The sequence below is a fragment of the Rhinatrema bivittatum genome, chromosome 11, assembly GCF_901001135.1.
Source record: "Rhinatrema bivittatum chromosome 11, aRhiBiv1.1, whole genome shotgun sequence".
In the NCBI taxonomy this organism is placed as follows: Eukaryota; Metazoa; Chordata; class Amphibia; order Gymnophiona; family Rhinatrematidae; genus Rhinatrema; species Rhinatrema bivittatum.
In genome coordinates this window covers 16,518,627-16,531,229 of record NC_042625.1, presented here as the reverse complement: position 1 = coordinate 16,531,229, position 12,603 = coordinate 16,518,627, and the positions used below count along the sequence as shown (strand labels likewise).

Here is a 12,603-nt window from a genome sequence, read left to right as displayed (position 1 = left end):
TTTAATGCTTATGCATTTGGTACATTTTGTATTATTTGTCTATAGATAAAATATTGTTTAAGCACGACATAACCCAAAAGCCTATCTGCAGAAATGTGCCCTATCCTTTACTTCGGAGGGAGTGCTTATTGACTGTAAAGAAGCTTTCTAGAGTGTGGGAAGGAAGCACCTATTCCTCCAGAAAGCTTGTCTGCTGGGGGAAAAGGCCATGCTGTCCATGCAGTGTGATAACGATGCACCTGCATTCTGGGGGTGGAGAAATAGTTTACATGCCCTAAATGCAAATGGAAAATGTTGACACCACAAGATCTTTTAAAGCATTGTGCTTTTTGGTAATTTGGGACAAGTACCTGCAATCATTTTCTCCCAAGCCAAGGAGCCTGATGATCAATTATCCTTAGAAGGTGTGTGGTTTTCCTCTTGCAAGATCATCTCTTAATTTCAAATGACTTGTACACCCTTGCAAGGGTCTCTATTGGGAATTCCACAAGAATTGAGGGTGTGGGGGGGGGGGGGGGTTAGTCTGTGCCGTGACCATCAGCAATTTACCAATACATATTTGTAATTTTTGGCAGAGATGTTTGCTGACCAAGGTTTCTTTAATTGGTATGCATGAATTTGGCAGGCACAATGCCTTTTTAGGGATGGTCTCCCTCAGATGTGTTTACTGTTTGTTATTGCTGCTATTTTTTAGTGCCTGTTCACTTTTACAGAATTAAAGGGGGTGGGGAATGCCTAAAGGGGAAAAAATATAAGTTGTGTCATTTCTTTGCTGTTGTCCTGTCACATGCCAGAAACCAGTGTGTGCTAGTGTTTGATTGTATTGTTCTTGCTTATTAATAAAATGATTTAAACTAAGCACGGCATGAAAGATTTTCAATAAATATCAGCTTTTGTATGCACACTGAGTGACGTAAAACGTCTTGCCAAAGAATGCACATGTGCTGCATAATGGCCACAGAATCTTGAAAAAAATTTGCTGCAGAATTTAGCCATTATTTGCTCCAACAAACCATGGGCCTACTTCATGAGAACCTCTAGAATGTCAGTTGACTTCTTACTTGTGATTGTATATTTACCATATATGACGAAACCATGATGGGTCCTAATGTCATTCCAGGGCTGTAGGGCTGCACTTTTAAGAGGTTGCAACGCACTTTAAATTTCAGAAAGTTAATATGTATGTCTTGTCCTATGTTCAACACAGGTGAAGAGCGTGAACCTGTCGGAGGGAGAGCAGCTCTCCATTCGTGGAGTCAGAGAAGACGGCTTGGTGGTCCTAGCCAATGAGACACTTTTGGTGGAGGGTCAGGTGATCCGTAGCCCAACAAATACAATTTCGGTTTACTTCAAGACTTTTCAAGATGATATCATGGGGACATTTCAGCTTCACTATCAGGGTATTTTTTTGTTTTGCTGTTCAAAATAAAACTGGAACATTGAACACTAGATTTCAGTATCAGATCAGTTCTTAAAAATGTCTTTACTTCTAACTTAGAAAATCCTCATATTCAACAAATGAACATAAGAACTGCCGTTAGGTCAGAGCAAGGTTCATCAAGCCTAGTATCCTGTATCCAATCCAGGTCCCAAGTACCTGGCAGATCTCAGAGTAGATCTGATTCCTGCTACTCATTTCTTTAGGCTACCTGGCTAAAAATGAACTTGTCCAAACTTCTTTTAAACCCTGTTATGCAGGTCACCTTGACCATATGCTCTGGCAACAGATTGCACAGCTTGATAGTGCACTAAGTGAAAAAGTACTTTCTATGATCTGTTTTGAATCTGCTCAGTGTTAGTTCATGGAGCGTCTCCTTGTTTTAGTATTTAAAAAGGTAAATAATTGTCCTTTATTTATCACCACCCCACTCATGATTTTATAAACTTCTATTATGTCCCTTCTCAGCTGTCTCTTTTCCAGGCTGAAGAATCCTAGCCTGTGTAGCTTCTCATCATAGGAGAAATGTCCCATCCCCTTTATCATTTTTGTCACCCTCCTCTGTACCTTAGTTCCACTATATCTTTTGTGAGATGGGGAAACCAGAACTGCACACAATACTCAAGGTACAGTTGCACCATGGCTTGATACAGAGGCAATATGATATTTTCCAGTATAGTCTCCATTCCTTTATGGATCATGACTAACATTAGGGATGCGCATTCATTTTGAATGAATGCGCAATCCGCAATGTATAGGTCCCTATTCATTGCATTCGTGGGGGTCCCGAAATGTATGGCGAACCCCCACGAATGCAACGTATCATGAACGAATAAAACCCCCACCCTCCTGACCCCCCCCCCCCAAGACTTGCCAAAAGTCCCTGGTGGTCCAGCGGGGGTCTTGGAGCGATCCCCTGCACTCGGGCCGTCGGCTGTCAGTATTCAAAATGGCGCCGATAGCCTTTGCCCTTACTATGTCACAGGGGTTACTGGTGCCATTAGTCGGCCCCGTGACATAGTAAGGGCAGGCTATCGGCGCCATTTTGAATACTGGCAGCCAACAGCCCGGGAGCGGGAGATCGCTCCAGGACCCCCGCTGGATCACCAGGGACTTTTGGCAAGTCTTGAGGGGGTCAGGAGGGTGTGGGGGGTTGTAGTTAATTAAATTTAAAGGATTGGGATGGGGGGGTTTTCAACTTTCATGGGAAACGAATACCATATGTAACTAATGGACGAATCGGGGTCCCCCAAAAACGGATGTAACGGATTTGGTTCCCGACTAATACAAATACCGAATTGGATGAATCCATCCCTGCTGCACATCCCTAACTAATATTCCATTTACCTTTTTGACTGCTAGTATCCACAGAGCCAATGATTTCAACATAATGTCCACAAGGACTCCAAGGCCCTTTTCCTGGCTAGTGACTCATGTACCTGTAGTTGGGATTATTTTTCTGTATGTTATCATGTTACACTTTTCCACATTAAATTTTATCTGGCATTCATTTGCCCAGTCATCTAGTTTCACAAGATTCATTTGCAGTTCCTCACAATCCTCTGCTAACTTTGAATAATTTTGTGTCATCTACAAATTGACATTCGACATTCCCTTTTCCAGATCATTTATGAATATGTTAAACAGCACAGGTCCTAGTACCGAGCCCTGTGGTACCTTTCTCCATTTGAAAAACTGACCATTTAATCCTCCTCCTCCACCTGGTTTTGATTTTAAGCATTTACAAAATGAAAACATCTCCAAGAAAGTGCATTGAGTGAGCTTTAGGTAACAAAAGTGACTAAAGAAATATGAAAGGGGGAGATGGTGTGATGGGAGTGGTTATCAGCAACATCGCTAAGGCCATCCATATAAAATTAATTTTAATCAGGAAACCTAGCAGATCTGACTTGAAAGACATAGCTGAAGCTCATGCCTCTCATTTTGTGAAAGGTCTATGAGCAGCATAGAGATAAAAAACAAAATATGACTATAAGACCCATCTAGTCTGCCCAATTCCAACCCTGGTGCAATGCAATATATACCCCATTAAATTCCCAACTTTCTTCCACTTCTGTGCCACTAAGGATCCTCCGCACTTACTCTCTGCTTTCTTGAATTATGTTACCACCTTTGGTCTCCACCACCTACACTGATCGGCCGTTCCATTCATCCATCATCCTTTCCATGAAGAAATATGTGCTAAGCTTGCTCCTGAATCTAAACCCCATTGCCTCAAAGACCTATAACCTAATGCCAAATTATTTTTGAAGTTTCTAGCAACAGCCTACGCAAGCTAATAGAATACATTAAAAAAAAAAACTTGTTCTGCTCACATCCTTCTCTCTTTGAAGACAGATTTGGTGCTCTGGCATCATAAAAATAAATGTGTGTTTGCTTCCAGTTTTTAAGCTGAGCTGCAGCTTTCCCCGGAGGCCTGATTACGGAGATGTCACTGTAATGGATCTTCATGCTGGCGGACATGCCCATTTCCACTGTCATCTGGGATATGAACTGCAGGGTTCAAATATGCTTACATGCATCAATGCATCCAAGCCCCACTGGAGCAATAGAGAACCTGTCTGTTCAGGTACTGTACCAATTATTTAAGGACTACAAAGAGTAAAATGCATTCATGCAAATGCGATGTGAAATTAAATAGCAAACATGCATCTTATTTCTGTATTTTCATTCTACTTAATCCCAATCTGTCTCTTGTTGTAATTATATCATTGTGTTTTATGCACTGTGCTAATGATTTTTCGTCACCGCACAGATAGCAAAATAAATGGGTTTCTTAATTTTGTCAGTTATAAGAAGTACAAAGAAGTTGCATCTCACGTTTCTTCTTTTTTTCCCCACCACATTATATGACTTCAGCACCTTGTGGAAAGAAGGTGCAAAATGCCACAGTTGGAAGGGTCTTGTCACCTAATTACCCAGGGAACTACAGTAATAACCTGCATTGCATCTGGACAATTGCTGCTCCAGAGGGCCAAAAGGTGCATTTACATTTTGAGAAACTCTCACTCAATGAAAAAGACAGGTAAGCACTTGGCAACGATGCTTCTCAGAGTAAATTAATACAACAGGCTGACCAAAGTGATCGGTAATTCATTCTCATTTATGCAAGGCGCACGAATATACTGTATATAAGTTAATGCAAATACAGTGTTTATAATCAAAGCCTGGGGGACTAAAAACCACACCTGACAATATAAACTTTAATTTAGATCAACAGTAAAATGAGAATATGAAAGAAATTTAAAAAATGGCAAAAGCAGATTCATTTTGGGGGTTTTTTAGAATATCCAAGAGTAGATCCTGCTTTGGAATTTTCAGATTTTCCTTCAAAAATGAACAATTTCACAAAACCAACACTTCTTCCAAGGGTTATTTTTAAAAAATTAGTAATAAATCCAACCTCTTTCTAAGCCTCTCATATTAACTTCCACTTGAATTAGACAGATATATATATATATATATATATATATCACAGAAGACAGCAGATGATGGGACAGCCATAGTGGCTAATCTAATTGTATGGAGAGATTCTCCTACCATCAATGAACCTCAAGAGCAAACATGGGTAGAACCTCAAGCATTTTATCTCTGTGGAACTTTATACAATAGACAGTGTGGCACCAACCATAAATATGCAAATTAAATTTGATTTATCATGAAGGCTTAAAGGTATCATAACCTTGTCTATGGGACTGACGATGTGCCTGTATTCACAAAATGGTGAAATAAGGTTTCTGGAACAAATGTGATGTCATATGGAGGTTTTGTTTTTAAGCATGCAATGGTTAAGTGATTGCCTGGCATACACTGATGCTGTCACCCATGATCTAAAACAGATGTTCCTTGCAGAAGGTAATGGCATCTGATAGAAATCAAGGGTAAATAGGAGCAACGGAGACTGCAACCAAAGGGGTCTTACAGATAATATCTTAAAAATTATTTTAGGAGACTAATGCCTTTGTTATTATTCTTAACATCATCATCATCAGCTCAACTGCTGCTCCAACTGTAAAATTCCAGCAGGTTCCACCTGTCAGAATGAACAGCTCTTGGATAATTTCTGGTTTTAGGAGAGATGTATTCCTTCCCCAGCCATACTACTAAAAACTCTGGAGTCCACAAGTGATTCCTTACTGATGGATAGCATGTATCCATCAGTAAGGATAAATCAATTAAGAGAAAAAAACTAAAATCTACCATATACAGCAATACCGCTTTGCTCCAATAAAGTTTTAATCAAAAACGTCATGCATTGACAATGTACTTTGAAGTCACAAGTTTGAATTTAAAGGGACCGTCATCACAGAGGTCTTTCCAGCACTCACAGAGGTTACAAATAACATTCTTGGACATGCCCAAGCATAATCATAGGTCCCAAATTTTTATCTACATATTTTTTGTGAATGCCTGTAAACCAAGTGCACACTTTCAACATAAAGCCAAACTTAGCTTTCAAACATTGTAAACAAGTCTCAATACGGTCCTTGTTTCAGATTGTCCCTCTCACGCTCCCCCATCAAAGCAAATGTTTAAGTTCGGCTTTCATTATAATGAGGCACTTCATTTTCAAATCCACACGTTTCTTGCCATTCAAAAAGTTTCCGCAGAAAAAGCAGGTGCAATTTTCAAAGTGAAAGCCCGTGCGTACTTTTAATTTGAAAATTGTGCAAATATCACAGGTAACATACCCACACGCTCTACAGCAATGTGGGCAGTTTGAAAATTGCCCTCAACTTGTAGAAAATGTGTACGCTAAGGGGTTGATATTAAAAGGTGCGCGTGTCCATGTGCACGCGGTTCCCAGTGCATGCACATGGTCGCACGCATGTTATAAAACCCATAGGCCGCGCGCACATGTGCGGGCGGGAGCACGCGGGGGAGGGGGGGCATGAATTTTAGCAAATTACTTGCAATGACACATTCAGGCCTCCCTCAGTTCCCTCCCAGTCCGCTCCAATTAAGGAATGTACTGGGAGGGAACATCCCTACCCCCCTGCCTAACCTTCCTTCCCTTCCCTCTCTCCACCCCAACCCCTACCTCCTACCTAACTAAAAGAATTTTTAAAATTTTTTTACTTACTGCTCTCTCGGAGCAGAAGCAACTTGCATGCGCCAGCCGGCTGCCAGCGCGCGCGTCCCCGGAACAGCGGCTAATGGCTGCTGTCCCGGCCGGGCTCCGCCCCTTTATCAGGGCCCGGCACTTGTGCGTGATTCAGCATTTATGCGCGTGGCCGGGCTCTTTTGAAAGTGCATGCAGCGCGCACAGGGCCCAGCCACGCACATAAGTGCCGAGTTTTACGCGCACGGCCATTTAAGAATTGCCAGTAGTGGCCTGCTTAGGACAAAGCAGTATACTGCTGCCGTCTTTAAGTGAAGAACATCAAAAAGTCTAGTAACGGACAACATAAAGCTTTCTTTTTATGATATCCTAAAAACTGGAAGTAAAAAGCCTGCTTATGACTTGTAATAAAAGCAAAAAAAAAAAAAAAAAAAAGATCTGTTTATAAGAAAAAGCTTAGAACCGGAATAGTAATGAAACAAAGTTTATGAAATGTTTCTTCTTAGTGCACTCCAGCAGCAGCAGCATATTTATAACTTCTATAAAGTGGAATTGACTAAAAGGGGCAATCAATTTAAATAAAATAGAAAGTTATTTTGTTAATACTGTAGTCTGATGTGCCTACAAAGGGGTAGATTTCCCACTATGCATGCGCTTGCGCTGGCGCCACACGGTGGAAAATCCGTGGGCCGCACGCACATGCACGCTGGATTTTATAATCCACGCGTGTATGTGCGGGCAGCACATGCGGGGGGAGGGGGGGGCTTCAGCAATTTCCGCACAGCGACACATTCCGGCCTTCCCCAGTTCCCTCCCACCTAACCTCTCTTCCCCACCCCCTAAACCCTACCTTTTTCGTTTTTTCTTCTTTGTTACACAACTTAATTCAGCTCGGGAGCGGAAGTAAGTTGTGCGCAACGGCAGCCGGGTCTTCGGGATGGCTGACAATGGTGCTATCTCGGCCCGGCCCGCCCCTTTGAGGAGGCCCAGCACTTATTCACGTACCGGGCGTTTACACGCGTGGCTGGGCCTCTCTGAAAATTCACCCGGTGCACACAAGGCCCAGCCACGCGCATAAACACCAGGATTTGTGCGCGCGGACGGTTGAAAATCTACCCTATAGAATTCAGCTAAAGGTATTAACATGGTTTTCATTATTTTCTTAGAAGCTTTAGAAACAGTTTTGTACGCTAGAATACGCCAAATACAACCATATAGATAAGGCAAAAATGCCTTCTATCCTTAGCACCCCTTGTTAAATTATAGAAATAATCTACAAACCACCCTGTTTATAGCAGGGCACTCACTGTGGCCCAGATTTTAAAAAGGTTACATGCGTAAATCCCAGGCATTTACATGCGTGACTGACCTTATGCATGCCGGGCCTATTTTAGAAGGCCTGGTCACACGCGTATGTCCCAGAGCACTGGGGAGTGGGCGGGCAGGGGGGCGGGGAGTGGGTGGGGCAAGGTGAGGCTAGAGGCCCTCAGCACAGTGGGGTAGGGGGGTTAGGTTAGGGTTAGGGGGCAGGAAGGCTAGGGGAAGGGGTAGGAATGTTAGGCCAGGGGGTAGGGAACGGGGGAAGGCCAATGGCATCGGCACGCACAAGTTGCACAATTGTGCACTCCCTTGCTCGCGCCGACCCCTGATTTTATAACATGTGCGTGCACCTGCACGCGCATGTTATAAAACTGCGCGTCCATATGCATGCGCCGGGTAGCACGAGCACATTGACGCAGGCGCAGCTTTATAAAATCTACCCCTGTATGAGTGCAATGTTCCTGATAGAAATCACATGGTACCAAGCAGTAACCAAGCAAACTCAAAATAAAGATTTATTCTAAAATCATGGTACCACAAATATTTAGCAAATTAACATTTCAACTATACTGAAACTGGATTGTGATTGTAATTTTCTGTAAATCACCTTGGGCATAAGCTATGGTAAGGCGTCTGATTAATAAAAATGATGATGAAACTTTCATCAATGCCACAATCATAAAAAGCCATATTCAAATAACTTGCACTAACCCAAGTGTTCTTTTCCTCTATAACCATCCGATTGGCTGAATACTGCCCAATAAGAAAACAGCTTTGTGTGCCATGTCATCAGGACAGTATATAAAGGGGCAGATTTTAAAAGGCCTGTGCGCATAAATCCCGCGGTTTACTCGTGTGGCCGGGCCTTGCGCATGTCACGCAAATTTTCAAAGGGACCCGGCCACGCACGTAAATCCCAGAACACGCACAAGTGCTGGGCTTCTTCAAAGAGGTGGAGCGGGGCGGGCCGGGACGGCGCCATCGTATACTGTCTCGATGACTCGCACGCCGGCACCTAGCCGGCCCATGCAACTTCAGCTCTGTGCAAAACAAAAACAATAGATCGGTAGGGTTTAGGGGGTGGTGAGGAAAGGGGAAGAGGGAATTTAGATAGGGGGGTAGGGAAGTTCCCTCCCAGTCCGCTCCTTAATTGGAGCGGACTGGGAGGGAACTGAGGAAGACCCGATTGCATCACTGTGCGTAATTTGCAAAAGTTCACCCTCCCCATGCGCACGCACGTGGATTGTAAAATCCGGCGCACATGTGCATGCGGCCACCCAATTTTATAACATGCGCACGCCGGCACACGCATGAAATAAAATTGGCGCGTGCATATGCGCGTGCTGGGAACCACGCGCACATGGACGTGTGTGCTTACGTTTAAAAATCTACCCCAAAGTCTAACTGATCCACCCAGTCTGGCTGCAGTGTGCAAACAGACATAAAGAAATTTTTACTAAACTTACCAAAACTATTGAAAATTATATTAGGCATAAAGCTTGGCACCCTTCTTTATGGCAGATCTGCAAATTTCTACATAGAGCCAGTTCAAAAAGGTTTCCATAAACAGTAACTCCAATCAACTGCTATGCCTGAAAAGGCTCCCAAAAGATATAAAACCCTTTTCTCTATTGGTTAATCAATAACCCTCTCTGGGGACCAATAAGGGACTGCTGTAAGCACACTCAGCTCTTGGGAAGGCTCCACAGGGTCGGCAAATTCTGCTGGCAGGGGAAAGGCCCAGAGCACCAAGCCAGGAGGGTGACACTTTACTCCTTTGACTCAACGAGTACACAAGCCCAAAAGGGAAAAGGGAGCACAAAAGCAGCCCTTGCCCGGGGTGCCATTTTGGCCAGTGACTGTCCTAAGCGCAGGGGTAGAAAGAAACTTTCATTTATTGCTTGCCAAGTCCCAGTTTAGACGGTAACTTTTAAACAGCCGCGCGGGCAGACATGTATGCACGTTTGCCGGCTCACGCAAATGGACGCAGCCATTTAACATACACGCGTCTATGTGCATATGATATAAAATCGGCTATACGTGCATTCATGTGCGCGTAATTTTGTATGGGCGTGCGTGCAAATGCCAGCTCTGCCGCATAAGTGGGGGGGTTTCATTAGATATGCGCACCGACGCAATTACCAGTTTTCCCAGTCTGTTCCCAGTTTGCCCAGGTAAAGGCTAAGAGTTCCTAACCCCACTAATTAACTTTCCTCCCTTTTACCCTATTAGCCCTGGCCCTTCAAGTCGTGCTGACGAGCCCTGATTTTTTTATTTTAAAACTTACGCGCCATCCATAGCAGAAGTAAAGTTATGCGGTAGGGGGACCTTGGTGCACATAAATACTTAAGTGCATACTTCAGGTTACAGACCTGCAACACTTGTGTCCCGCCCATGCTCTGCCCAGACCCTGCCCACATCCCACCCCTTTTTGTAAAAACATTTTGTGCATGTATCGGGAGATACACGTGTACTCACACGCTTTTCAAAATCCGCGCAGCGCATGCCGGCCAGACTTCGGCGCGCGTAGGCCTGAACAAATAGCTATTAAAATGTTGTCCATATGATAGTATACAGTGCTATACTGTATTACTCTATGCACTCTAAAATCATTTCATCTTTTCTAGACTTCTTGAGTCTCCAAAGTTGAAATGCCTTTTCAGTCAGTCACCCAAATCTAGCTGATAATGCCAGACTAGAGCTATATTGTTCGTATGAATACAGTAGTTTCTAAATTATTTTTTTTTTTTTTAAATCTCAACTAGAATGACCTCAATGAATATTTAAAAAGGTATTTGCACAGTCTAAGAACAAATTTACATTTGCTTACGGTATATTTTTACTCTGTAAATCAAACTTTGTTAAAAATGTCTAGCACCAAATTTGGGAATAGCATGCTATTATATTCAATCAAACCTTCTAATAAAATAATTGCTCTGCTGAGAGTTTTTTTCATTATATAAGTGTCCATAATGCTAGTAGTGATTACATACAACACATGTTCTACTGCCCCTTACAATACTAATAAAAGCAGAACGAGAGGCTTTATTACAGCATAAAATAATCAGACCGTGAGATCTAGAATAAAGATAATAATATCCATAAACAGGGAAGAATATTACTATTGTAATGTGCTTACTGCAGAAGTATTTCTACAATTATATTAATCTGAAATGAGAATACGCAGAAGAGGTTGATATACTAAAGCCGAAAAATTTATTTGCAAAAGAGTGCTTTGCGTGAAGAATAGCGTGAAACACCCAGGAACATGCAAAAACACTAAACTGTAGGCATTTTGTGTGATTTTCTGTGGAAATGCCACTTTCGTGAAAAAGTTTACAAAACTTTCACAAAATCATGCAAAGCAGCTGGTTAATTTAAAAAAAAAAAAAAGCTTTAGCAGCCCCTTTTCTGTAAAATAAATAAATAAATAATGCAGGTGTAGTTATTTTCAGCCTGGCATAAAGAAAGTAGTGGCTCATGTGAATTGCCACATGGCTTGAACGTGGTCGCATGGCCCATCTCGTCCACCCACTACTATATCCCTGCTGGCCTTCTCCACCTTGATCCCCTTTGCAGGGCATAAATGACAAAACCAAGGCTCTCAATAATCATCACTCACCCAGCTTCCCATATAGGGGCAGGAGCCAATCCTGCTCACTCCTGTCCCACAAGCCCCATTTCCAAAATGGCAGCGACTGACCCTTACAGATCCTTTGCCACATGAGCAAAAGAGCACTAGGAATCAGCCAGTGCCATTCTGGAAATTAGTGCCAATGGGGTTCGCTCCCACCCCTAGAAGACCACCCCTGCTATGGGCTAAGCTTTGTAGAGTTTGGGGAGATCAGGGCCACAAATTCACAATTTTTGCATCATTTGGGGGCCAAGTATGCACAAAGTTCCTGGCCATGGCAATGAGTAGAACATTCTGCATGGAGCTTGTTATAGATACAAAGGTGCTCATTTGCATCCATAGCAAAATATCATAAAACAGCTGCTAACCCACAAAAAATACCATGGGTTAGCACATCGGACCATACATTTTTATTATGCAAATATTTTTTTCTTTAAAATTTTTATGCTTGTGAAAAAAATGTATGATAAATTTAAATGAAAGTGTTTTAAGGCAAAAAAGCTGAAAATGGTAGTTTTTGCTTATGCTATTTTAAGATGGGAATTTGTAAATGCAATGAAATAGGTGAACTTTTCTTATTCATACTTTTTTCTGTTGAATACTGTGCCAAAAAAATGTACGGGAAGAAGGTGTTTTGGTGGAAATTTGGTACAGCTCAGGGAGTTATTTTGTTTGTTTGTTTTTTTTATATATTTTATTGCAAGGGTGTCCTTTAAATAACAACTCGTGTAAACCATTTGCAAACATATGCATTAATAAACGATGAGGCCTATGAACCAAAACTCATGCTAAACATTTTTTATGCATGCATGAGCTATATATATTTAGCAAGGACATTTAAACACCACTTAACAGTGTATATACTAAATTTTAGTCGTGCCTATAGAAAAATATGTCTGCAGAATGATCACACATTACAGGGTTCATGCTAACTGAAAAACATTAGTCTACACACGATGGACTGTGAAATCACCTGAGCTAATTGACCCAAAGTTAGCATGGGGGGATTTCATCCCTCCCAAGATCAGCCTCAACCCCCTGATGTATGATCAAGACCCGCCCACCCTCAAACATCAGGGCCCTAATACCTCAAATCAAGACTCCCCTTCCCAGAACCCAACAGCACAC

At 42.4% G+C, this 12,603-nt stretch overlaps 1 protein-coding gene across 1 annotated transcript in view; it reads left to right on the top strand.

Annotated features, from left to right (window-relative positions):
• The window catches only part of SEZ6L (seizure related 6 homolog like), a 220,921-nt gene that overhangs the window by 102,657 nt on the left and 105,661 nt on the right, over nucleotides 1-12,603 (top strand). Inside the window, exons 3-5 of the mRNA XM_029571268.1 lie at nucleotides 1,208-1,400; nucleotides 3,843-4,028; nucleotides 4,319-4,484. Coding sequence (XP_029427128.1) covers nucleotides 1,208-1,400; nucleotides 3,843-4,028; nucleotides 4,319-4,484 — 545 coding nt within the window. The remainder of the gene's footprint in view (nucleotides 1-1,207; nucleotides 1,401-3,842; nucleotides 4,029-4,318; nucleotides 4,485-12,603) is intronic.